This window comes from Schistocerca nitens, unplaced genomic scaffold, assembly GCF_023898315.1.
Source record: "Schistocerca nitens isolate TAMUIC-IGC-003100 unplaced genomic scaffold, iqSchNite1.1 HiC_scaffold_357, whole genome shotgun sequence".
Taxonomy (NCBI): Eukaryota; Metazoa; Arthropoda; class Insecta; order Orthoptera; family Acrididae; genus Schistocerca; species Schistocerca nitens.
Genome location: NW_026045891.1, coordinates 486 through 24704, shown reverse-complemented (window position 1 = coordinate 24704; position 24219 = coordinate 486). Strand labels below are relative to the sequence as shown.

Below are 24219 nucleotides of genomic sequence, written 5' to 3'. Positions count from 1 at the left end.
GTGTGTTGTTATTTTCGAGGCGTTCTAGCACTCTTGTTTCGCGCATTCTTGCTCAAACTGAGTTCATTACTGTAGTTTCGTATCTTACGTTTGATACAGTACTTTAAAATGCTTGTGGAAGCATCTTTGTCACACCTGAAAGTTAGTATGAAAAAGAGGCCTCGCAGGTGTGGCGACGTAAAAGTTAAAAAATGAGATAGAGCCAACAGCACCCGGTGTTCCCAGGCGGTCACCCATCCAAGTACTAACCGGGCCCGATGTTGCTTAACTTCGGTGATCGGACGAGAACCGGTGTATTCAACATGGTATGGCCGTTGGCGTCCTTATAACGTAGCCGCACGGCAGAAGAAGCATTCGCCCCTTCTCCCAACACACGCAATCGCCGTTTTCCGTGGCACATTTGACGCAAAGCACGTCCTTCCACCTCGAAGGCGACGCGCAGTGCGGCGCGCCGCCACGTGGGTGAGACGCACAACACAGCACAGCTGCTCGTTGCACCGCCTGTCTATCATTCGTTTGGTTGGTGCGTGCGGCCTCCGACACTCGCGGGCGACGCATCTTGTGGGGCTTGCGCGTGGCCGGGCGGCGGGGGGACCGCGCGGGGTGTGGCAGTGTCCTGCTGGACCGACGGAAGCTTTCTCACCTGCCTGACACACGCCGCGCCGCGCTTTTCAGATATTTGCGTAATTTGCGCGGTGCACTCTCGCCTGTCCCCTCCCCTTCCGTCCCGACTTGTCTCGACTTTGCTCGACTGCCGCTCGCTGCCGCTCGGGTCGCGGTCCATATGACGGCACAAGCACGACAAACATCTGCGAGACGGGCGCGGGCCTGACCGGCGTGTCCGAGACGCCGTGGGCGGCCGTTGGGAGCTACTAGAGCAGCGCTGTGGCGTGCCATGGAAACAAGGACAGAAGACACAGGAGGTTCGACAAAGCATCCAAAACAATAAGCCCCGTCGTATTCCGGAACACTTTCGCCGTTTCATACTGTTTTGTTATTTCCAGAGACACTTTGGAAATCTTCCTAGGCACACTCTTCTTCAAACTGAGTTTCTTAACATCGTACCTTATGCTTAATACAACAGTTTTAAATCACTGTGGAAACATCTTTGTCACATCGCAAAGGCAGCATGAAAAGAGGGCTGGCAGGGGTAGCGACTAAAAAGCAAAAAATGAAGGCAGCCAGAGTTCCCAGGCGGTCACCGATCCGAGTACTAACGTTGTTGCTTGACTTCGGTGATCGGACGAGAACGGCAGATTTTTTTTTTTTTTTCCTTCCTTTTTGTTTATTTATTTACTTTGTGGAATTTACCACTGCTACTAAACAGTAGGCCCTGACGTATTTCAGAACTCATCTGTCGATTCGTAGTGTGTTGTTATTTTCGAGGCGTTCTAGCACTCTTGTTTCGCGCATTCTTGCTCAAACTGAGTTCATTACTGTAGTTTCGTATCTTACGTTTGATACAGTACTTTAAAATGCTTGTGGAAGCATCTTTGTCACACCTGAAAGTTAGTATGAAAAAGAGGCCTCGCAGGTGTGGCGACGTAAAAGTTAAAAAATGAGATAGAGCCAACAGCACCTTTTTTTTTTTTTTTGTAACGTATATAAACTTTTATTTACAATTTTTAACAATTACAGGTCTTTACATGAAGTGGAGTGCTTGATTATTGATCGGTTATTTTCATTTTGTCGTTTTCTGTTTTGATTGTTCTTTGAGTAGTCTTTTGGTTGAGTTACAAAACTTTCCACTGAGTGTCCATCAGCTACATTTTCACTGTCAGTTGTTTTGTCTTTTTAATTACTAACTTACGTTACTTTGATTTTTTTTTTCTTAAATTTAGAGTACAAAAAAGGAAAGTAGTATTCATCTATGGTACTTAAGTGGGCCTATTTTGGCAAGTTTGCTAAAGCGAATATGGAATATATACCAGAGCATCTATGTGGGTAATATCGTGAATGCAGGAGATTGTTAGTGTACTGCCTAAGTTGGGTCGCAACAGTTTACACGAAATTTGGTGTGAAGAATGTCTAGTGTTAATATTTTGTTGGTGGCAAAGAGGCATGCTACGTTTAAGCACATGATGGGCCGAAATTTATATACATACATCTGTATATGTATATATACATACATACAGCACATTAATAAAACACAGCAAAACAAGAAATCAAAAACACAAAAAGAAACAAAAAACAAAAAGATAAGAGAAAGGATAGACGTACCTTGAGTGGAGAGAGCGAGAGGGAGAGAGAGAATATGAGTGAGAGGACACAATGACATGATATACACTGTTTGATATTTTGTTGTTTTCTTGGTACACTGAATTTATGGCTGATTATTTCCTTTTGCCTGCTGTATTTGACTATCATCACTTTTGACTACGAATGGCACACGTCACTCTCACTTTGGCACTGCTACACGTACCCACTTTCACTTTGCGCGCGTTTTCGCAACACTTTCGCAATGCACCACACTTGACGTCGGGGATTTGGGGAGATCGGTGGGCGACGTCCTCAGCGACTGGGGTGTTGGTGTTATGGGAGGGCGTCGGTCACGTTGTGTTGAAGGCGTCTCGGAAGGCGGCGTCCAGCGGGACCTGCAGGAAGTTCTGGAAGGTCTCTCGGTACTTTGCGCGTTGTTTGGCCCTCCTGTGTTCCTCCCACAGGTCCGTGAGGAACTGCGCCTTGTCGATCTGCCGTTTGGAGACGATGGCGTGTGCCGTCATGGCGATGATCCACATTGTGGCCAGGCGTTTTGCGTTGGGGAAAGGCTTCGCGTCCGGGACAGTGACAGCTGAGACATGTATCGCCCTCTCGTCGGTTCTGTTGATGTGGGCGATCATACTTCTCGCTGTCGCCCATATTTCCCCGCTCTCTCTGCAGCCAAACCGATGCTCGATGGTGTCGGTCTGGTTGCAGAGTTCGCAGTTTGGGGATTCCCGCATCTTTATGCGTGCCAGTTTTTCGTTTGTTGGTACTGTTTCGTGGATGATTTTATACCACGTGTCCCTGGCGTGCTCAGGAAGTGTCCGTTCCGAGACGTTCTTCCAAACCTGTGGCCAGTCGTGATCTGGAAGTCTCGTCTCTATTTTGGACTTTCTTGCCTTCCCCCTCAGAGCGCTGTAGATCTTTCTCGCAGTTCTTTGTTGTGGGTTGGCAACGACCGCGTTGATGTAACTTTTGTCGATTGCCATCTGTTTTATGTGCCGCAACTTGAATGGTATGTGCGTAGTGTCTACAGGAGCCTCTTCAGATTCAGGTTTATATTCGTGGATCAGGCTGGACGTTATACTGTTATTGTTCTGATTCGCCATTTTCATCGCACGGTGTAGGAGCAGTGCCGCGCATTTTGTTTTTACGTCCGTCAGTCCGAGTCCGCCTTCATCCCTCGACAGGAAACACGTCGCCTGGGAGACCTTGAAGATTTCCCGCCTCCACAGCAGGTAGTACGCCGCGCCTCCTATCGCTCGCGCAATTTCTGTCGGAGCACATAGTATTTGGGCCATGTACCACGCTTTCGACAGGATCGTTTCGTTTACCAGCTGCACTCTTTGGCTCAGCGTCAGGCTCCGGTTCGCGTGCGTCCTCACGAGCCCTCTCGTCGTGTTCAAGACGCTGCGCCAGTTTTGTGCTGCCATTTTCAGAGGGCACTGCTGTAGTTCCACTCCGAGTGCTTTATGGTTGTTTGTCACTCGGTACCACTGTCTCGCTGGTTGCAGTCTGCCGTTGCCTATTGGTAGTAGCACTGTCTTCCTCGGATTCGTTTTGGCACCTGAAGCCTTTTCGAAGGATTCCATGATAGGCTGGATTATTTCTAGTTCGTTCTCGTTCTGAATGAAAATGCCCATGTCGTCAGCATAGGCCATACATGCGATGTTTGTTGCTCCCATTGTGTATCCTCCGATTTCGGCTGTTAGTTTTCGAAGTAGGGGATCGAGAGCTATTGTAAAAAGAGCCATAGATAATGGACATCCTTGCCTGACGGATCTTCCCAGTCTTATTGACTTGGAAGTCCATCCGTTTATTGTTACGGTTGAGGTGGCATTTGTGATGACGTTCCTGATTGTTCTGCCGAATTTTGGTCCGAATCCGAGGCGTGCGATGGTTTTCAGCAGGTACCGGTGACTGATCCTGTCGAAAGCCTTATGGAAATCGACAGAGATTACGGCTGCGGGTCTCCTCGTTGTTGCTGCGTGGGCTATGATATCTCTGTATGCGCAGACGGCGTCGAAAATGTTCCTGCCAAGCACTGCGCAGGTTTGCCATGGGCTAATGGCTTTCTTTAGAGCGACTTTTATGTTTGCAGCCAGGCACTTTGCTGCTATTTTGTAATCCGAATTTAGTAGGGTAATTGGCCGAAAGTCTTCGATTTTGTTGGCTGCCTTCGTTTTGGGGAGCAGAATCACCGTCCCTTGCATGAATTTTGAAGGCAATTCTGTCCCGTTGAGTACTTCATTCACTATTTCGGTTAGTATTCCGCCGACTGTGCCCCAGAGCGCAGTGTAGAATTCTGTCGGGATTCCGTCTGCGCCTGGTGCTCTTCCTTTTCTGCTGTCTTTGATGGCCGCTTTCACGTCATCATCTGTGACGTTTTCGTTCAGTAGTGCCCGGTCTGCGTTGGTGAGGATGCGGCGGGTTTCTTGCAGGATCCTCGCCATTTCTCCGTCGTCGTTTTCTTCTTCTCGGAACAGGTCGTTGAAATGGTCTTCGACGTGGCTCATGATGTCTTTCTTCGTCGTCAACCTGTTTCCGTCCTTGTCGACGAGTTGCCTTATTTGTTTGCCATTAGCCCTCTGTCTTTCCCTGTGCAGGTGGTGCAGCGTGGCAGGTTCGTCTTCGATTTCGCCGTTTGTCTGGCTACGGGCGATGACTCCTCTCATTTTGTCTCTTTTCAGGCTCAGTATACGTGCCTTTAGTCTTCTTATCCGCGGCAGAAACAGTTCGTCATCCGCAGGGGCGTCCATTGCGTCTCGCAGGCATCTGGTGTAGAAGTCTGCCGTGTTTCTTTTCCAGAAGGCCTTCTCAGCGCTGTGCCTTATGAGTTCCCGTCTTACTTGCGGTTTGGCGTGTTCTACCCACCACTCAGTAGTGGAATTGTACTCGCCTCGCCGCTGTCTGCATGCCTGGATCGTGTCGGCAATTTCCTGCTTTAGCTTCCCGTCCGTGAGGTGGCTTGTATTTAGCTTCCACGTTCCTCTTCCTGCTGGAAGCTTTCTTCTCGTTAGACGGAGTTTGCACTGATAGGCACAGTGATCTGAGAAGATCACAGGGCAGACTTCTACTTGTGCCACAGAGGTGGCCATCTCTCTGTTTACGTACACTCGATCGATTCTGCTTCTGCCGCGGTTGTGCAGGTACGTGAACACTGTATGGTTTTGGTGTAGTTGCCGCCAGGTGTCTACTAATCTCAGACGCCCAACTAAATCCTGCAGTTCGGCGCACAAGTTGGGTACCGGGATCTGGTCTTCGGGTGAAATTACGCAGTTGAAGTCACCTGCCAGCACGACGTTGTTGCTGTGAACTAGTAGCTCGCAGATGTCCTCGTTGTAATATTTGCTCCTGGCGCGCTTGTTTTCCGTTCCCGACGGAGCGTAAATGTTTACAAAATCAGTGTCTTCCACCTTCACCGCTATTCCGCGTCCGTCGGGCATCATTTTCACATCGCCAAATTCGAGGCCGTGCCTGATTAGTGTGGCAGTTCCGCAGCGAGTTTCTGCGTCGATGTTGCAGATGACTTCGTATCCCGGTACCTGTTCTATAGCCGTCGTGACCACCTCCTGTAACATAGCCACGTCTGCGGCTTTGTGCTGCAGGAAGTCAATTAGTGCGTCTAGTTTTAATGCGGCGGTCATTCGGTTCACGTTACACGTAATTACACTGTATACTGAGCCCGAACCCTGTTGCATTTAATCTCTTTGTGGAGGCGGGTCTGTGGAGTGCTGTGGCCGTTCCGGCCGTAGGACTACGTCCTCTGCTTTAGGGGTTGTAGCCTTTTTGGGTGCGGATGCCGTATCTGACTCCTCTGCTTCCGATACGTCCATCTTTTCGTCTTTTTCACGGCTGCGACTTCGCCGCTTGCTCCGGCGCTTTTTGGATTTTCCCGCGGCCGGAACGTCCACGTTGATTTCTTTGGGCTCGTCTTCTGATTCCTTCAGAATCCGGGCCAGTTTCGTGACTTGCATTTTGATTGCAATATCACGCATCTCGCTGTACGGCGTGGCGGCGTCGGTGCTGGGCCCGGCCTGGGCGGCGGGGCTATCGGCAGGCGCAGCTGTCGGCTGGGCGGGGGCGCTGACCTCCGCGATCCTCGGCCGCCGGGCGGCGGGGGAGGGGGTGTGGGCCAGGGCTGCGTCGGTCTCCATTGTGTTTTCGCCCTCCGAGTCGGAGCTCAGCTGGCGTTTCTCTCCCGCGCTACCTGCGACGGCCGGGGCCGGGGCAGGGACGGGCGCAGGGACGGGCGCAGGGGGTGGGGGAGCCGCTGGGCTCTCCGTGGCGGCGGCCGTCGGGGCTGCCGCTTCCGCTGGGGCCGTCTCGTGAGCACGTGGAACGTCGCGCGTTACCGCTACAGCGTAGCTGGCAGTGGCGATTTCTGGAGGTGCCTCCGCGGCTTCTGTGCGCGGCAATTGCGCCGGACGTCTGCTCTTCGGACACGTTGCCCTCATGTGCTCCGTGGAGCTGCAGATTGAGCACGTTTGGGGCTGGCCATTGTATTGCACGACCCCCCTATGCCCACCGATCGTTACAAACGACGGCACGTGCTTTTTCAGCACCATCGTCACTGCTCTGACGCCAGAGTCCACCTTGTACCGGTGGCCAGCACCCCAGAACTCGCGATTAACGGAGATTACTTCGCCGTAAAGACTCAAGTAACGTCTCACTTCGTCGTCAGGCACTTCAAATGGAAGGTTGTACACCTTCAAATGACGCACACCATATCCGGCGAAGGAGATCTTCACATCACTCACTGCGCCATCCCTATGTCTAAATTTTCGTATTCCACCATGTGTGGATACAAGGGTTTCACACCGTATTAGCGTTGTTAACTTTATAAATAAACTATACACAGTGAAATCGAGCATAAGCCCCTCCAGTTCCTCCTCCTCTATACGCAGTTCGTCGAACATCCAGTCTTCGATTTCAAAGGCCGTCGGCCTCACGTATTCCCGGTCGAATTGCAATTGCAACGTCGTGTTCGAGCGGTTATACGTCGTCATCGTCACTTACCGAATCGTTTGAACGTGCGTTGGAAACGAACAGCTACAGCTGGCGCGGCGCGGGAGCCGGCAGGCGGCGGGCACGGGCGCGGCGCGGTAGGATGTCGGGCGGGGACGGCTCGGCGGCCGGTAATCCTCGACTACCTGGGACGCACAATAGCGAGCGGCACACGTGTTCACAGGCGGGCAGCCAGCCAAGTACTAACCGGGCCCGATGTTGCTTAACTTCGGTGATCGGACGAGAACCGGTGTATTCAACATGGTATGGCCGTTGGCGTCCTTATAACGTAGCCGCACGGCAGAAGAAGCATTCGCCCCTTCTCCCAACACACGCAATCGCCGTTTTCCGTGGCACATTTGACGCAAAGCACGTCCTTCCACCTCGAAGGCGACGCGCAGTGCGGCGCGCCGCCACGTGGGTGAGACGCACAACACAGCACAGCTGCTCGTTGCACCGCCTGTCTATCATTCGTTTGGTTGGTGCGTGCGGCCTCCGACACTCGCGGGCGACGCATCTTGTGGGGCTTGCGCGTGGCCGGGCGGCGGGGGGACCGCGCGGGGTGTGGCAGTGTCCTGCTGGACCGACGGAAGCTTTCTCACCTGCCTGACACACGCCGCGCCGCGCTTTTCAGATATTTGCGTAATTTGCGCGGTGCACTCTCGCCTGTCCCCTCCCCTTCCGTCCCGACTTGTCTCGACTTTGCTCGACTGCCGCTCGCTGCCGCTCGGGTCGCGGTCCATATGACGGCACAAGCACGACAAACATCTGCGAGACGGGCGCGGGCCTGACCGGCGTGTCCGAGACGCCGTGGGCGGCCGTTGGGAGCTACTAGAGCAGCGCTGTGGCGTGCCATGGAAACAAGGACAGAAGACACAGGAGGTTCGACAAAGCATCCAAAACAATAAGCCCCGTCGTATTCCGGAACACTTTCGCCGTTTCATACTGTTTTGTTATTTCCAGAGACACTTTGGAAATCTTCCTAGGCACACTCTTCTTCAAACTGAGTTTCTTAACATCGTACCTTATGCTTAATACAACAGTTTTAAATCACTGTGGAAACATCTTTGTCACATCGCAAAGGCAGCATGAAAAGAGGGCTGGCAGGGGTAGCGACTAAAAAGCAAAAAATGAAGGCAGCCAGAGTTCCCAGGCGGTCACCGATCCGAGTACTAACGTTGTTGCTTGACTTCGGTGATCGGACGAGAACGGCAGATTTTTTTTTTTTTCCTTCCTTTTTGTTTATTTATTTACTTTGTGGAATTTACCACTGCTACTAAACAGTAGGCCCTGACGTATTTCAGAACTCATCTGTCGATTCGTAGTGTGTTGTTATTTTCGAGGCGTTCTAGCACTCTTGTTTCGCGCATTCTTGCTCAAACTGAGTTCATTACTGTAGTTTCGTATCTTACGTTTGATACAGTACTTTAAAATGCTTGTGGAAGCATCTTTGTCACACCTGAAAGTTAGTATGAAAAAGAGGCCTCGCAGGTGTGGCGACGTAAAAGTTAAAAAATGAGATAGAGCCAACAGCACCCGGTGTTCCCAGGCGGTCACCCATCCAAGTACTAACCGGGCCCGATGTTGCTTAACTTCGGTGATCGGACGAGAACCGGTGTATTCAACATGGTATGGCCGTTGGCGTCCTTATAACGTAGCCGCACGGCAGAAGAAGCATTCGCCCCTTCTCCCAACACACGCAATCGCCGTTTTCCGTGGCACATTTGACGCAAAGCACGTCCTTCCACCTCGAAGGCGACGCGCAGTGCGGCGCGCCGCCACGTGGGTGAGACGCACAACACAGCACAGCTGCTCGTTGCACCGCCTGTCTATCATTCGTTTGGTTGGTGCGTGCGGCCTCCGACACTCGCGGGCGACGCATCTTGTGGGGCTTGCGCGTGGCCGGGCGGCGGGGGGACCGCGCGGGGTGTGGCAGTGTCCTGCTGGACCGACGGAAGCTTTCTCACCTGCCTGACACACGCCGCGCCGCGCTTTTCAGATATTTGCGTAATTTGCGCGGTGCACTCTCGCCTGTCCCCTCCCCTTCCGTCCCGACTTGTCTCGACTTTGCTCGACTGCCGCTCGCTGCCGCTCGGGTCGCGGTCCATATGACGGCACAAGCACGACAAACATCTGCGAGACGGGCGCGGGCCTGACCGGCGTGTCCGAGACGCCGTGGGCGGCCGTTGGGAGCTACTAGAGCAGCGCTGTGGCGTGCCATGGAAACAAGGACAGAAGACACAGGAGGTTCGACAAAGCATCCAAAACAATAAGCCCCGTCGTATTCCGGAACACTTTCGCCGTTTCATACTGTTTTGTTATTTCCAGAGACACTTTGGAAATCTTCCTAGGCACACTCTTCTTCAAACTGAGTTTCTTAACATCGTACCTTATGCTTAATACAACAGTTTTAAATCACTGTGGAAACATCTTTGTCACATCGCAAAGGCAGCATGAAAAGAGGGCTGGCAGGGGTAGCGACTAAAAAGCAAAAAATGAAGGCAGCCAGAGTTCCCAGGCGGTCACCGATCCGAGTACTAACGTTGTTGCTTGACTTCGGTGATCGGACGAGAACGGCAGATTTTTTTTTTTTTTCCTTCCTTTTTGTTTATTTATTTACTTTGTGGAATTTACCACTGCTACTAAACAGTAGGCCCTGACGTATTTCAGAACTCATCTGTCGATTCGTAGTGTGTTGTTATTTTCGAGGCGTTCTAGCACTCTTGTTTCGCGCATTCTTGCTCAAACTGAGTTCATTACTGTAGTTTCGTATCTTACGTTTGATACAGTACTTTAAAATGCTTGTGGAAGCATCTTTGTCACACCTGAAAGTTAGTATGAAAAAGAGGCCTCGCAGGTGTGGCGACGTAAAAGTTAAAAAATGAGATAGAGCCAACAGCACCCGGTGTTCCCAGGCGGTCACCCATCCAAGTACTAACCGGGCCCGATGTTGCTTAACTTCGGTGATCGGACGAGAACCGGTGTATTCAACATGGTATGGCCGTTGGCGTCCTTATAACGTAGCCGCACGGCAGAAGAAGCATTCGCCCCTTCTCCCAACACACGCAATCGCCGTTTTCCGTGGCACATTTGACGCAAAGCACGTCCTTCCACCTCGAAGGCGACGCGCAGTGCGGCGCGCCGCCACGTGGGTGAGACGCACAACACAGCACAGCTGCTCGTTGCACCGCCTGTCTATCATTCGTTTGGTTGGTGCGTGCGGCCTCCGACACTCGCGGGCGACGCATCTTGTGGGGCTTGCGCGTGGCCGGGCGGCGGGGGGACCGCGCGGGGTGTGGCAGTGTCCTGCTGGACCGACGGAAGCTTTCTCACCTGCCTGACACACGCCGCGCCGCGCTTTTCAGATATTTGCGTAATTTGCGCGGTGCACTCTCGCCTGTCCCCTCCCCTTCCGTCCCGACTTGTCTCGACTTTGCTCGACTGCCGCTCGCTGCCGCTCGGGTCGCGGTCCATATGACGGCACAAGCACGACAAACATCTGCGAGACGGGCGCGGGCCTGACCGGCGTGTCCGAGACGCCGTGGGCGGCCGTTGGGAGCTACTAGAGCAGCGCTGTGGCGTGCCATGGAAACAAGGACAGAAGACACAGGAGGTTCGACAAAGCATCCAAAACAATAAGCCCCGTCGTATTCCGGAACACTTTCGCCGTTTCATACTGTTTTGTTATTTCCAGAGACACTTTGGAAATCTTCCTAGGCACACTCTTCTTCAAACTGAGTTTCTTAACATCGTACCTTATGCTTAATACAACAGTTTTAAATCACTGTGGAAACATCTTTGTCACATCGCAAAGGCAGCATGAAAAGAGGGCTGGCAGGGGTAGCGACTAAAAAGCAAAAAATGAAGGCAGCCAGAGTTCCCAGGCGGTCACCGATCCGAGTACTAACGTTGTTGCTTGACTTCGGTGATCGGACGAGAACGGCAGATTTTTTTTTTTTTTTCCTTCCTTTTTGTTTATTTATTTACTTTGTGGAATTTACCACTGCTACTAAACAGTAGGCCCTGACGTATTTCAGAACTCATCTGTCGATTCGTAGTGTGTTGTTATTTTCGAGGCGTTCTAGCACTCTTGTTTCGCGCATTCTTGCTCAAACTGAGTTCATTACTGTAGTTTCGTATCTTACGTTTGATACAGTACTTTAAAATGCTTGTGGAAGCATCTTTGTCACACCTGAAAGTTAGTATGAAAAAGAGGCCTCGCAGGTGTGGCGACGTAAAAGTTAAAAAATGAGATAGAGCCAACAGCACCCGGTGTTCCCAGGCGGTCACCCATCCAAGTACTAACCGGGCCCGATGTTGCTTAACTTCGGTGATCGGACGAGAACCGGTGTATTCAACATGGTATGGCCGTTGGCGTCCTTATAACGTAGCCGCACGGCAGAAGAAGCATTCGCCCCTTCTCCCAACACACGCAATCGCCGTTTTCCGTGGCACATTTGACGCAAAGCACGTCCTTCCACCTCGAAGGCGACGCGCAGTGCGGCGCGCCGCCACGTGGGTGAGACGCACAACACAGCACAGCTGCTCGTTGCACCGCCTGTCTATCATTCGTTTGGTTGGTGCGTGCGGCCTCCGACACTCGCGGGCGACGCATCTTGTGGGGCTTGCGCGTGGCCGGGCGGCGGGGGGACCGCGCGGGGTGTGGCAGTGTCCTGCTGGACCGACGGAAGCTTTCTCACCTGCCTGACACACGCCGCGCCGCGCTTTTCAGATATTTGCGTAATTTGCGCGGTGCACTCTCGCCTGTCCCCTCCCCTTCCGTCCCGACTTGTCTCGACTTTGCTCGACTGCCGCTCGCTGCCGCTCGGGTCGCGGTCCATATGACGGCACAAGCACGACAAACATCTGCGAGACGGGCGCGGGCCTGACCGGCGTGTCCGAGACGCCGTGGGCGGCCGTTGGGAGCTACTAGAGCAGCGCTGTGGCGTGCCATGGAAACAAGGACAGAAGACACAGGAGGTTCGACAAAGCATCCAAAACAATAAGCCCCGTCGTATTCCGGAACACTTTCGCCGTTTCATACTGTTTTGTTATTTCCAGAGACACTTTGGAAATCTTCCTAGGCACACTCTTCTTCAAACTGAGTTTCTTAACATCGTACCTTATGCTTAATACAACAGTTTTAAATCACTGTGGAAACATCTTTGTCACATCGCAAAGGCAGCATGAAAAGAGGGCTGGCAGGGGTAGCGACTAAAAAGCAAAAAATGAAGGCAGCCAGAGTTCCCAGGCGGTCACCGATCCGAGTACTAACGTTGTTGCTTGACTTCGGTGATCGGACGAGAACGGCAGATTTTTTTTTTTTTTTCCTTCCTTTTTGTTTATTTATTTACTTTGTGGAATTTACCACTGCTACTAAACAGTAGGCCCTGACGTATTTCAGAACTCATCTGTCGATTCGTAGTGTGTTGTTATTTTCGAGGCGTTCTAGCACTCTTGTTTCGCGCATTCTTGCTCAAACTGAGTTCATTACTGTAGTTTCGTATCTTACGTTTGATACAGTACTTTAAAATGCTTGTGGAAGCATCTTTGTCACACCTGAAAGTTAGTATGAAAAAGAGGCCTCGCAGGTGTGGCGACGTAAAAGTTAAAAAATGAGATAGAGCCAACAGCACCCGGTGTTCCCAGGCGGTCACCCATCCAAGTACTAACCGGGCCCGATGTTGCTTAACTTCGGTGATCGGACGAGAACCGGTGTATTCAACATGGTATGGCCGTTGGCGTCCTTATAACGTAGCCGCACGGCAGAAGAAGCATTCGCCCCTTCTCCCAACACACGCAATCGCCGTTTTCCGTGGCACATTTGACGCAAAGCACGTCCTTCCACCTCGAAGGCGACGCGCAGTGCGGCGCGCCGCCACGTGGGTGAGACGCACAACACAGCACAGCTGCTCGTTGCACCGCCTGTCTATCATTCGTTTGGTTGGTGCGTGCGGCCTCCGACACTCGCGGGCGACGCATCTTGTGGGGCTTGCGCGTGGCCGGGCGGCGGGGGGACCGCGCGGGGTGTGGCAGTGTCCTGCTGGACCGACGGAAGCTTTCTCACCTGCCTGACACACGCCGCGCCGCGCTTTTCAGATATTTGCGTAATTTGCGCGGTGCACTCTCGCCTGTCCCCTCCCCTTCCGTCCCGACTTGTCTCGACTTTGCTCGACTGCCGCTCGCTGCCGCTCGGGTCGCGGTCCATATGACGGCACAAGCACGACAAACATCTGCGAGACGGGCGCGGGCCTGACCGGCGTGTCCGAGACGCCGTGGGCGGCCGTTGGGAGCTACTAGAGCAGCGCTGTGGCGTGCCATGGAAACAAGGACAGAAGACACAGGAGGTTCGACAAAGCATCCAAAACAATAAGCCCCGTCGTATTCCGGAACACTTTCGCCGTTTCATACTGTTTTGTTATTTCCAGAGACACTTTGGAAATCTTCCTAGGCACACTCTTCTTCAAACTGAGTTTCTTAACATCGTACCTTATGCTTAATACAACAGTTTTAAATCACTGTGGAAACATCTTTGTCACATCGCAAAGGCAGCATGAAAAGAGGGCTGGCAGGGGTAGCGACTAAAAAGCAAAAAATGAAGGCAGCCAGAGTTCCCAGGCGGTCACCGATCCGAGTACTAACGTTGTTGCTTGACTTCGGTGATCGGACGAGAACGGCAGATTTTTTTTTTTTTTTTCCTTCCTTTTTGTTTATTTATTTACTTTGTGGAATTTACCACTGCTACTAAACAGTAGGCCCTGACGTATTTCAGAACTCATCTGTCGATTCGTAGTGTGTTGTTATTTTCGAGGCGTTCTAGCACTCTTGTTTCGCGCATTCTTGCTCAAACTGAGTTCATTACTGTAGTTTCGTATCTTACGTTTGATACAGTACTTTAAAATGCTTGTGGAAGCATCTTTGTCACACCTGAAAGTTAGTATGAAAAAGAGGCCTCGCAGGTGTGGCGACGTAAAAGTTAAAAAATGAGATAGAGCCAACAGCACCCGGTGTTCCCAGGCGGTCACCCATCCAAGTACTAACCGGGCCCGATGTTGCTTAACTTCGGTGATCGGACGAGAACCGGTGTATTCAACATGGTATGGCCGTTGGCGTCCTTATAACGTAGCCGCACGGCAGAAGAAGCATTCGCCCCTTCTCCCAACACACGCAATCGCCGTTTTCCGTGGCACATTTGACGCAAAGCACGTCCTTCCACCTCGAAGGCGACGCGCAGTGCGGCGCGCCGCCACGTGGGTGAGACGCACAACACAGCACAGCTGCTCGTTGCACCGCCTGTCTATCATTCGTTTGGTTGGTGCGTGCGGCCTCCGACACTCGCGGGCGACGCATCTTGTGGGGCTTGCGCGTGGCCGGGCGGCGGGGGGACCGCGCGGGGTGTGGCAGTGTCCTGCTGGACCGACGGAAGCTTTCTCACCTGCCTGACACACGCCGCGCCGCGCTTTTCAGATATTTGCGTAATTTGCGCGGTGCACTCTCGCCTGTCCCCTCCCCTTCCGTCCCGACTTGTCTCGACTTTGCTCGACTGCCGCTCGCTGCCGCTCGGGTCGCGGTCCATATGACGGCACAAGCACGACAAACATCTGCGAGACGGGCGCGGGCCTGACCGGCGTGTCCGAGACGCCGTGGGCGGCCGTTGGGAGCTACTAGAGCAGCGCTGTGGCGTGCCATGGAAACAAGGACAGAAGACACAGGAGGTTCGACAAAGCATCCAAAACAATAAGCCCCGTCGTATTCCGGAACACTTTCGCCGTTTCATACTGTTTTGTTATTTCCAGAGACACTTTGGAAATCTTCCTAGGCACACTCTTCTTCAAACTGAGTTTCTTAACATCGTACCTTATGCTTAATACAACAGTTTTAAATCACTGTGGAAACATCTTTGTCACATCGCAAAGGCAGCATGAAAAGAGGGCTGGCAGGGGTAGCGACTAAAAAGCAAAAAATGAAGGCAGCCAGAGTTCCCAGGCGGTCACCGATCCGAGTACTAACGTTGTTGCTTGACTTCGGTGATCGGACGAGAACGGCAGATTTTTTTTTTTTTTTTCCTTCCTTTTTGTTTATTTATTTACTTTGTGGAATTTACCACTGCTACTAAACAGTAGGCCCTGACGTATTTCAGAACTCATCTGTCGATTCGTAGTGTGTTGTTATTTTCGAGGCGTTCTAGCACTCTTGTTTCGCGCATTCTTGCTCAAACTGAGTTCATTACTGTAGTTTCGTATCTTACGTTTGATACAGTACTTTAAAATGCTTGTGGAAGCATCTTTGTCACACCTGAAAGTTAGTATGAAAAAGAGGCCTCGCAGGTGTGGCGACGTAAAAGTTAAAAAATGAGATAGAGCCAACAGCACCCGGTGTTCCCAGGCGGTCACCCATCCAAGTACTAACCGGGCCCGATGTTGCTTAACTTCGGTGATCGGACGAGAACCGGTGTATTCAACATGGTATGGCCGTTGGCGTCCTTATAACGTAGCCGCACGGCAGAAGAAGCATTCGCCCCTTCTCCCAACACACGCAATCGCCGTTTTCCGTGGCACATTTGACGCAAAGCACGTCCTTCCACCTCGAAGGCGACGCGCAGTGCGGCGCGCCGCCACGTGGGTGAGACGCACAACACAGCACAGCTGCTCGTTGCACCGCCTGTCTATCATTCGTTTGGTTGGTGCGTGCGGCCTCCGACACTCGCGGGCGACGCATCTTGTGGGGCTTGCGCGTGGCCGGGCGGCGGGGGGACCGCGCGGGGTGTGGCAGTGTCCTGCTGGACCGACGGAAGCTTTCTCACCTGCCTGACACACGCCGCGCCGCGCTTTTCAGATATTTGCGTAATTTGCGCGGTGCACTCTCGCCTGTCCCCTCCCCTTCCGTCCCGACTTGTCTCGACTTTGCTCGACTGCCGCTCGCTGCCGCTCGGGTCGCGGTCCATATGACGGCACAAGCACGACAAACATCTGCGAGACGGGCGCGGGCCTGACCGGCGTGTCCGAGACGCCGTGGGCGGCCGTTGGGAGCTACTAGAGCAGCGCTGTGGCGTGCCATGGAAACAAGGACAGAAGACACAGGAGGTTCGACAAAGCATCCAAAACAATAAGCCCCGTCGTATTCCGGAACACTTTCGCCGTTTCATACTGTTTTGTTATTTCCAGAGACACTTTGGAAATCTTCCTAGGCACACTCTTCTTCAAACTGAGTTTCTTAACATCGTACCTTATGCTTAATACAACAGTTTTAAATCACTGTGGAAACATCTTTGTCACATCGCAAAGGCAGCATGAAAAGAGGGCTGGCAGGGGTAGCGACTAAAAAGCAAAAAATGAAGGCAGCCAGAGTTCCCAGGCGGTCACCGATCCGAGTACTAACGTTGTTGCTTGACTTCGGTGATCGGACGAGAACGGCAGATTTTTTTTTTTTTTTCCTTCCTTTTTGTTTATTTATTTACTTTGTGGAATTTACCACTGCTACTAAACAGTAGGCCCTGACGTATTTCAGAACTCATCTGTCGATTCGTAGTGTGTTGTTATTTTCGAGGCGTTCTAGCACTCTTGTTTCGCGCATTCTTGCTCAAACTGAGTTCATTACTGTAGTTTCGTATCTTACGTTTGATACAGTACTTTAAAATGCTTGTGGAAGCATCTTTGTCACACCTGAAAGTTAGTATGAAAAAGAGGCCTCGCAGGTGTGGCGACGTAAAAGTTAAAAAATGAGATAGAGCCAACAGCACCCGGTGTTCCCAGGCGGTCACCCATCCAAGTACTAACCGGGCCCGATGTTGCTTAACTTCGGTGATCGGACGAGAACCGGTGTATTCAACATGGTATGGCCGTTGGCGTCCTTATAACGTAGCCGCACGGCAGAAGAAGCATTCGCCCCTTCTCCCAACACACGCAATCGCCGTTTTCCGTGGCACATTTGACGCAAAGCACGTCCTTCCACCTCGAAGGCGACGCGCAGTGCGGCGCGCCGCCACGTGGGTGAGACGCACAACACAGCACAGCTGCTCGTTGCACCGCCTGTCTATCATTCGTTTGGTTGGTGCGTGCGGCCTCCGACACTCGCGGGCGACGCATCTTGTGGGGCTTGCGCGTGGCCGGGCGGCGGGGGGACCGCGCGGGGTGTGGCAGTGTCCTGCTGGACCGACGGAAGCTTTCTCACCTGCCTGACACACGCCGCGCCGCGCTTTTCAGATATTTGCGTAATTTGCGCGGTGCACTCTCGCCTGTCCCCTCCCCTTCCGTCCCGACTTGTCTCGACTTTGCTCGACTGCCGCTCGCTGCCGCTCGGGTCGCGGTCCATATGACGGCACAAGCACGACAAACATCTGCGAGACGGGCGCGGGCCTGACCGGCGTGTCCGAGACGCCGTGGGCGGCCGTTGGGAGCTACTAGAGCAGCGCTGTGGCGTGCCATGGAAACAAGGACAGAAGACACAGGAGGTTCGACAAAGCATCCAAAACAATAAGCCCCGTCGTATTCCGGAACACTTTCGCCGTTTCATACTGTTTTGTTATTTCCAGAGACACTTTGGAAATCTTCCTAGGCACACTCTTCTTCAAACTGAGTTTCTTAACATCGTACCTTATGCTTAATACAACAGTTTTAAATCACTGTGGAAACATCTTTGTCACATCGCAAAGGCAGCATGAAAAGAGGGCTGGCAGGGGTAGCGACTAAAAAGCAAAAAATGAAGGCAGCCAGAGTTCCCAGGCGGTCACCGATCCGAGTACTAACGTTGTTGCTTGACTTCGGTGATCGGACGAGAACGGCAGATTTTTTTTTTTTTTTCCTTCCTTTTTGTTTATTTATTTACTTTGTGGAATTTACCACTGCTACTAAACAGTAGGCCCTGACGTATTTCAGAACTCATCTGTCGATTCGTAGTGTGTTGTTATTTTCGAGGCGTTCTAGCACTCTTGTTTCGCGCATTCTTGCTCAAACTGAGTTCATTACTGTAGTTTCGTATCTTACGTTTGATACAGTACTTTAAAATGCTTGTGGAAGCATCTTTGTCACACCTGAAAGTTAGTATGAAAAAGAGGCCTCGCAGGTGTGGCGACGTAAAAGTTAAAAAATGAGATAGAGCCAACAGCACCCGGTGTTCCCAGGCGGTCACCCATCCAAGTACTAACCGGGCCCGATGTTGCTTAACTTCGGTGATCGGACGAGAACCGGTGTATTCAACATGGTATGGCCGTTGGCGTCCTTATAACGTAGCCGCACGGCAGAAGAAGCATTCGCCCCTTCTCCCAACACACGCAATCGCCGTTTTCCGTGGCACATTTGACGCAAAGCACGTCCTTCCACCTCGAAGGCGACGCGCAGTGCGGCGCGCCGCCACGTGGGTGAGACGCACAACACAGCACAGCTGCTCGTTGCACCGCCTGTCTATCATTCGTTTGGTTGGTGCGTGCGGCCTCCGACACTCGCGGGCGACGCATCTTGTGGGGCTTGCGCGTGGCCGGGCGGCGGGGGGACCGCGCGGGGTGTGGCAGTGTCCTGCTGGACCGACGGAAGCTTTCTCACCTGCCTGACACACGCCGCGCCGCGCTTTTCAGATATTTGCGTAATTTGCGCGGTGCACTCTCGCCTGTCCCCTCCCCTTCCGTCCCGACTTGTCTCGACTTTGCTCGACTGCCGCTCGCTGCCGCTCGGGTCGCGGTCCATATGACGGCACAAGCACGACAAACATCTGCGAGACGGGCGCGGGCCTGACCGGCGTGTCCGAGACGCCGTGGGCGGCCGTTGGGAGCTACTAGAGCAGCGCTGTGGCGTGCCATGGAAACAAGGACAGAAGACACAGGAGGTTCGACAAAGCATCCAAAACAATAAGCCCCGTCGTATTCCGGAACACTTTCGCCGTTTCATACTGTTTTGTTATTTCCAGAGACACTTTGGAAATCTTCCTAGGCACACTCTTCTTCAAACTGAGTTTCTTAACATCGTACCTTATGCTTAATACAACAGTTTTAAATCACTGTGGAAACATCTTTGTCACATCGCAAAGGCAGCATGAAAAGAGGGCTGGCAGGGGTAGCGACTAAAAAGCAAAAAATGAAGGCAGCCAGAGTTCCCAGGCGGTCACCGATCCGAGTACTAACGTTGTTGCTTGACTTCGGTGATCGGACGAGAACGGCAGATTTTTTTTTTTTTTTCCTTCCTTTTTGTTTATTTATTTACTTTGTGGAATTTACCACTGCTACTAAACAGTAGGCCCTGACGTATTTCAGAACTCATCTGTCGATTCGTAGTGTGTTGTTATTTTCGAGGCGTTCTAGCACTCTTGTTTCGCGCATTCTTGCTCAAACTGAGTTCATTACTGTAGTTTCGTATCTTACGTTTGATACAGTACTTTAAAATGCTTGTGGAAGCATCTTTGTCACACCTGAAAGTTAGTATGAAAAAGAGGCCTCGCAGGTGTGGCGACGTAAAAGTTAAAAAATGAGATAGAGCCAACAGCACCCGGTGTTCCCAGGCGGTCACCCATCCAAGTACTAACCGGGCCCGATGTTGCTTAACTTCGGTGATCGGACGAGAACCGGTGTATTCAACATGGTATGGCCGTTGGCGTCCTTATAACGTAGCCGCACGGCAGAAGAAGCATTCGCCCCTTCTCCCAACACACGCAATCGCCGTTTTCCGTGGCACATTTGACGCAAAGCACGTCCTTCCACCTCGAAGGCGACGCGCAGTGCGGCGCGCCGCCACGTGGGTGAGACGCACAACACAGCACAGCTGCTCGTTGCACCGCCTGTCTATCATTCGTTTGGTTGGTGCGTGCGGCCTCCGACACTCGCGGGCGACGCATCTTGTGGGGCTTGCGCGTGGCCGGGCGGCGGGGGGACCGCGCGGGGTGTGGCAGTGTCCTGCTGGACCGACGGAAGCTTTCTCACCTGCCTGACACACGCCGCGCCGCGCTTTTCAGATATTTGCGTAATTTGCGCGGTGCACTCTCGCCTGTCCCCTCCCCTTCCGTCCCGACTTGTCTCGACTTTGCTCGACTGCCGCTCGCTGCCGCTCGGGTCGCGGTCCATATGACGGCACAAGCACGACAAACATCTGCGAGACGGGCGCGGGCCTGACCGGCGTGTCCGAGACGCCGTGGGCGGCCGTTGGGAGCTACTAGAGCAGCGCTGTGGCGTGCCATGGAAACAAGGACAGAAGACACAGGAGGTTCGACAAAGCATCCAAAACAATAAGCCCCGTCGTATTCCGGAACACTTTCGCCGTTTCATACTGTTTTGTTATTTCCAGAGACACTTTGGAAATCTTCCTAGGCACACTCTTCTTCAAACTGAGTTTCTTAACATCGTACCTTATGCTTAATACAACAGTTTTAAATCACTGTGGAAACATCTTTGTCACATCGCAAAGGCAGCATGAAAAGAGGGCTGGCAGGGGTAGCGACTAAAAAGCAAAAAATGAAGGCAGCCAGAGTTCCCAGGCGGTCACCGATCCGAGTACTAACGTTGTTGCTTGACTTCGGTGATCGGACGAGAACGGCAGATTTTTTTTTTTTTTTCCTTCCTTTTTGTTTATTTATTTACTTTGTGGAATTTACCACTGCTACTAAACAGTAGGCCCTGACGTATTTCAGAACTCATCTGTCGATTCGTAGTGTGTTGTTATTTTCGAGGCGTTCTAGCACTCTTGTTTCGCGCATTCTTGCTCAAACTGAGTTCATTACTGTAGTTTCGTATCTTACGTTTGATACAGTACTTTAAAATGCTTGTGGAAGCATCTTTGTCACACCTGAAAGTTAGTATGAAAAAGAGGCCTCGCAGGTGTGGCGACGTAAAAGTTAAAAAATGAGATAGAGCCAACAGCACCCGGTGTTCCCAGGCGGTCACCCATCCAAGTACTAACCGGGCCCGATGTTGCTTAACTTCGGTGATCGGACGAGAACCGGTGTATTCAACATGGTATGGCCGTTGGCGTCCTTATAACGTAGCCGCACGGCAGAAGAAGCATTCGCCCCTTCTCCCAACACACGCAATCGCCGTTTTCCGTGGCACATTTGACGCAAAGCACGTCCTTCCACCTCGAAGGCGACGCGCAGTGCGGCGCGCCGCCACGTGGGTGAGACGCACAACACAGCACAGCTGCTCGTTGCACCGCCTGTCTATCATTCGTTTGGTTGGTGCGTGCGGCCTCCGACACTCGCGGGCGACGCATCTTGTGGGGCTTGCGCGTGGCCGGGCGGCGGGGGGACCGCGCGGGGTGTGGCAGTGTCCTGCTGGACCGACGGAAGCTTTCTCACCTGCCTGACACACGCCGCGCCGCGCTTTTCAGATATTTGCGTAATTTGCGCGGTGCACTCTCGCCTGTCCCCTCCCCTTCCGTCCCGACTTGTCTCGACTTTGCTCGACTGCCGCTCGCTGCCGCTCGGGTCGCGGTCCATATGACGGCACAAGCACGACAAACATCTGCGAGACGGGCGCGGGCCTGACCGGCGTGTCCGAGACGCCGTGGGCGGCCGTTGGGAGCTACTAGAGCAGCGCTGTGGCGTGCCATGGAAACAAGGACAGAAGACACAGGAGGTTCGACAAAGCATCCAAAACAATAAGCCCCGTCGTATTCCGGAACACTTTCGCCGTTTCATACTGTTTTGTTATTTCCAGAGACACTTTGGAAATCTTCCTAGGCACACTCTTCTTCAAACTGAGTTTCTTAACATCGTACCTTATGCTTAATACAACAGTTTTAAATCACTGTGGAAACATCTTTGTCACATCGCAAAGGCAGCATGAAAAGAGGGCTGGCAGGGGTAGCGACTAAAAAGCAAAAAATGAAGGCAGCCAGAGTTCCCAGGCGGTCACCGATCCGAGTACTAACGTTGTTGCTTGACTTCGGTGATCGGACGAGAACGGCAGATTTTTTTTTTTTTTTTCCTTCCTTTTTGTTTATTTATTTACTTTGTGGAATTTACCACTGCTACTAAACAGTAGGCCCTGACGTATTTCAGAACTCATCTGTCGATTCGTAGTGTGTTGTTATTTTCGAGGCGTTCTAGCACTCTTGTTTCGCGCATTCTTGCTCAAACTGAGTTCATTACTGTAGTTTCGTATCTTACGTTTGATACAGTACTTTAAAATGCTTGTGGAAGCATCTTTGTCACACCTGAAAGTTAGTATGAAAAAGAGGCCTCGCAGGTGTGGCGACGTAAAAGTTAAAAAATGAGATAGAGCCAACAGCACCCGGTGTTCCCAGGCGGTCACCCATCCAAGTACTAACCGGGCCCGATGTTGCTTAACTTCGGTGATCGGACGAGAACCGGTGTATTCAACATGGTATGGCCGTTGGCGTCCTTATAACGTAGCCGCACGGCAGAAGAAGCATTCGCCCCTTCTCCCAACACACGCAATCGCCGTTTTCCGTGGCACATTTGACGCAAAGCACGTCCTTCCACCTCGAAGGCGACGCGCAGTGCGGCGCGCCGCCACGTGGGTGAGACGCACAACACAGCACAGCTGCTCGTTGCACCGCCTGTCTATCATTCGTTTGGTTGGTGCGTGCGGCCTCCGACACTCGCGGGCGACGCATCTTGTGGGGCTTGCGCGTGGCCGGGCGGCGGGGGGACCGCGCGGGGTGTGGCAGTGTCCTGCTGGACCGACGGAAGCTTTCTCACCTGCCTGACACACGCCGCGCCGCGCTTTTCAGATATTTGCGTAATTTGCGCGGTGCACTCTCGCCTGTCCCCTCCCCTTCCGTCCCGACTTGTCTCGACTTTGCTCGACTGCCGCTCGCTGCCGCTCGGGTCGCGGTCCATATGACGGCACAAGCACGACAAACATCTGCGAGACGGGCGCGGGCCTGACCGGCGTGTCCGAGACGCCGTGGGCGGCCGTTGGGAGCTACTAGAGCAGCGCTGTGGCGTGCCATGGAAACAAGGACAGAAGACACAGGAGGTTCGACAAAGCATCCAAAACAATAAGCCCCGTCGTATTCCGGAACACTTTCGCCGTTTCATACTGTTTTGTTATTTCCAGAGACACTTTGGAAATCTTCCTAGGCACACTCTTCTTCAAACTGAGTTTCTTAACATCGTACCTTATGCTTAATACAACAGTTTTAAATCACTGTGGAAACATCTTTGTCACATCGCAAAGGCAGCATGAAAAGAGGGCTGGCAGGGGTAGCGACTAAAAAGCAAAAATGAAGGCAGCCAGAGTTCCCAGGCGGTCACCGATCCGAGTACTAACGTTGTTGCTTGACTTCGGTGATCGGACGAGAACGGCAGATTTTTTTTTTTTTTTTTCCTTCCTTTTTGTTTATTTATTTACTTTGTGGAATTTACCACTGCTACTAAACAGTAGGCCCTGACGTATTTCAGAACTCATCTGTCGATTCGTAGTGTGTTGTTATTTTCGAGGCGTTCTAGCACTCTTGTTTCGCGCATTCTTGCTCAAACTGAGTTCATTACTGTAGTTTCGTATCTTACGTTTGATACAGTACTTTAAAATGCTTGTGGAAGCATCTTTGTCACACCTGAAAGTTAGTATGAAAAGAGGCCTCGCAGGTGTGGCGACGTAAAAGTTAAAAAATGAGATAGAGCCAACAGCACCCGGTGTTCCCAGGCGGTCACCCATCCAAGTACTAACCGGGCCCGATGTTGCTTAACTTCGGTGATCGGACGAGAACCGGTGTATTCAACATGGTATGGCCGTTGGCGTCCTTATAACGTAGCCGCACGGCAGAAGAAGCATTCGCCCCTTCTCCCAACACACGCAATCGCCGTTTTCCGTGGCACATTTGACGCAAAGCACGTCCTTCCACCTCGAAGGCGACGCGCAGTGCGGCGCGCCGCCACGTGGGTGAGACGCACAACACAGCACAGCTGCTCGTTGCACCGCCTGTCTATCATTCGTTTGGTTGGTGCGTGCGGCCTCCGACACTCGCGGGCGACGCATCTTGTGGGGCTTGCGCGTGGCCGGGCGGCGGGGGGACCGCGCGGGGTGTGGCAGTGTCCTGCTGGACCGACGGAAGCTTTCTCACCTGC

General features: G+C 52.4%; 1 protein-coding gene, 13 non-coding genes and 1 pseudogene across 14 annotated transcripts; all 15 read right to left on the bottom strand.

The window, feature by feature from the left end:
* Nucleotides 1-200: 200 nt before the first annotated feature.
* LOC126228302 (5S ribosomal RNA) lies at nucleotides 201-319 on the bottom strand. The gene has a single exon (XR_007544105.1). It is a non-coding gene; the product is annotated as a 5S ribosomal RNA (ribosomal RNA).
* A 5584-nt stretch (nucleotides 320-5903) lies between these two features.
* Nucleotides 5904-6359, bottom strand: LOC126228292 (neuromodulin-like). Its single transcript, XM_049942281.1, has one exon. It carries the CDS (start codon nucleotides 6357-6359, stop codon nucleotides 5904-5906), a length of 456 nt encoding a protein of 151 aa, XP_049798238.1.
* A 1010-nt stretch (nucleotides 6360-7369) lies between these two features.
* LOC126228324 (5S ribosomal RNA) lies at nucleotides 7370-7487 on the bottom strand (annotated as a pseudogene).
* A 1246-nt stretch (nucleotides 7488-8733) lies between these two features.
* Nucleotides 8734-8852, bottom strand: LOC126228301 (5S ribosomal RNA). The gene has a single exon (XR_007544104.1). It is a non-coding gene; the product is annotated as a 5S ribosomal RNA (ribosomal RNA).
* A 1247-nt stretch (nucleotides 8853-10099) lies between these two features.
* LOC126228300 (5S ribosomal RNA) lies at nucleotides 10100-10218 on the bottom strand. The gene has a single exon (XR_007544103.1). It is a non-coding gene; the product is annotated as a 5S ribosomal RNA (ribosomal RNA).
* A 1248-nt stretch (nucleotides 10219-11466) lies between these two features.
* On the bottom strand, nucleotides 11467-11585 carry LOC126228298 (5S ribosomal RNA). The gene has a single exon (XR_007544102.1). It is a non-coding gene; the product is annotated as a 5S ribosomal RNA (ribosomal RNA).
* A 1248-nt stretch (nucleotides 11586-12833) lies between these two features.
* On the bottom strand, nucleotides 12834-12952 carry LOC126228297 (5S ribosomal RNA). The gene has a single exon (XR_007544101.1). It is a non-coding gene; the product is annotated as a 5S ribosomal RNA (ribosomal RNA).
* Nucleotides 12953-14201: 1249 nt separating this feature from the next.
* LOC126228296 (5S ribosomal RNA) lies at nucleotides 14202-14320 on the bottom strand. Its single transcript, XR_007544100.1, has one exon. It is a non-coding gene; the product is annotated as a 5S ribosomal RNA (ribosomal RNA).
* Nucleotides 14321-15569: 1249 nt separating this feature from the next.
* On the bottom strand, nucleotides 15570-15688 carry LOC126228295 (5S ribosomal RNA). The gene has a single exon (XR_007544099.1). It is a non-coding gene; the product is annotated as a 5S ribosomal RNA (ribosomal RNA).
* Nucleotides 15689-16936: 1248 nt separating this feature from the next.
* On the bottom strand, nucleotides 16937-17055 carry LOC126228294 (5S ribosomal RNA). The gene has a single exon (XR_007544098.1). It is a non-coding gene; the product is annotated as a 5S ribosomal RNA (ribosomal RNA).
* Nucleotides 17056-18303: 1248 nt separating this feature from the next.
* LOC126228326 (5S ribosomal RNA) lies at nucleotides 18304-18422 on the bottom strand. Its single transcript, XR_007544126.1, has one exon. It is a non-coding gene; the product is annotated as a 5S ribosomal RNA (ribosomal RNA).
* A 1248-nt stretch (nucleotides 18423-19670) lies between these two features.
* On the bottom strand, nucleotides 19671-19789 carry LOC126228325 (5S ribosomal RNA). The gene has a single exon (XR_007544125.1). It is a non-coding gene; the product is annotated as a 5S ribosomal RNA (ribosomal RNA).
* A 1248-nt stretch (nucleotides 19790-21037) lies between these two features.
* On the bottom strand, nucleotides 21038-21156 carry LOC126228317 (5S ribosomal RNA). The gene has a single exon (XR_007544119.1). It is a non-coding gene; the product is annotated as a 5S ribosomal RNA (ribosomal RNA).
* Nucleotides 21157-22405: 1249 nt separating this feature from the next.
* On the bottom strand, nucleotides 22406-22524 carry LOC126228305 (5S ribosomal RNA). The gene has a single exon (XR_007544108.1). It is a non-coding gene; the product is annotated as a 5S ribosomal RNA (ribosomal RNA).
* Nucleotides 22525-23772: 1248 nt separating this feature from the next.
* On the bottom strand, nucleotides 23773-23891 carry LOC126228293 (5S ribosomal RNA). The gene has a single exon (XR_007544097.1). It is a non-coding gene; the product is annotated as a 5S ribosomal RNA (ribosomal RNA).
* Between the last annotated feature and the right edge of the window lie 328 nt (nucleotides 23892-24219).

What these genes read in the sequence shown, in the direction of transcription:
- LOC126228292 (XM_049942281.1), bottom strand. Translation starts at nt 6,359, where the DNA reads ATGGAGACCGACGCAGCCCTGGCCCACACCCCCTCCCCCGCCGCCCGG.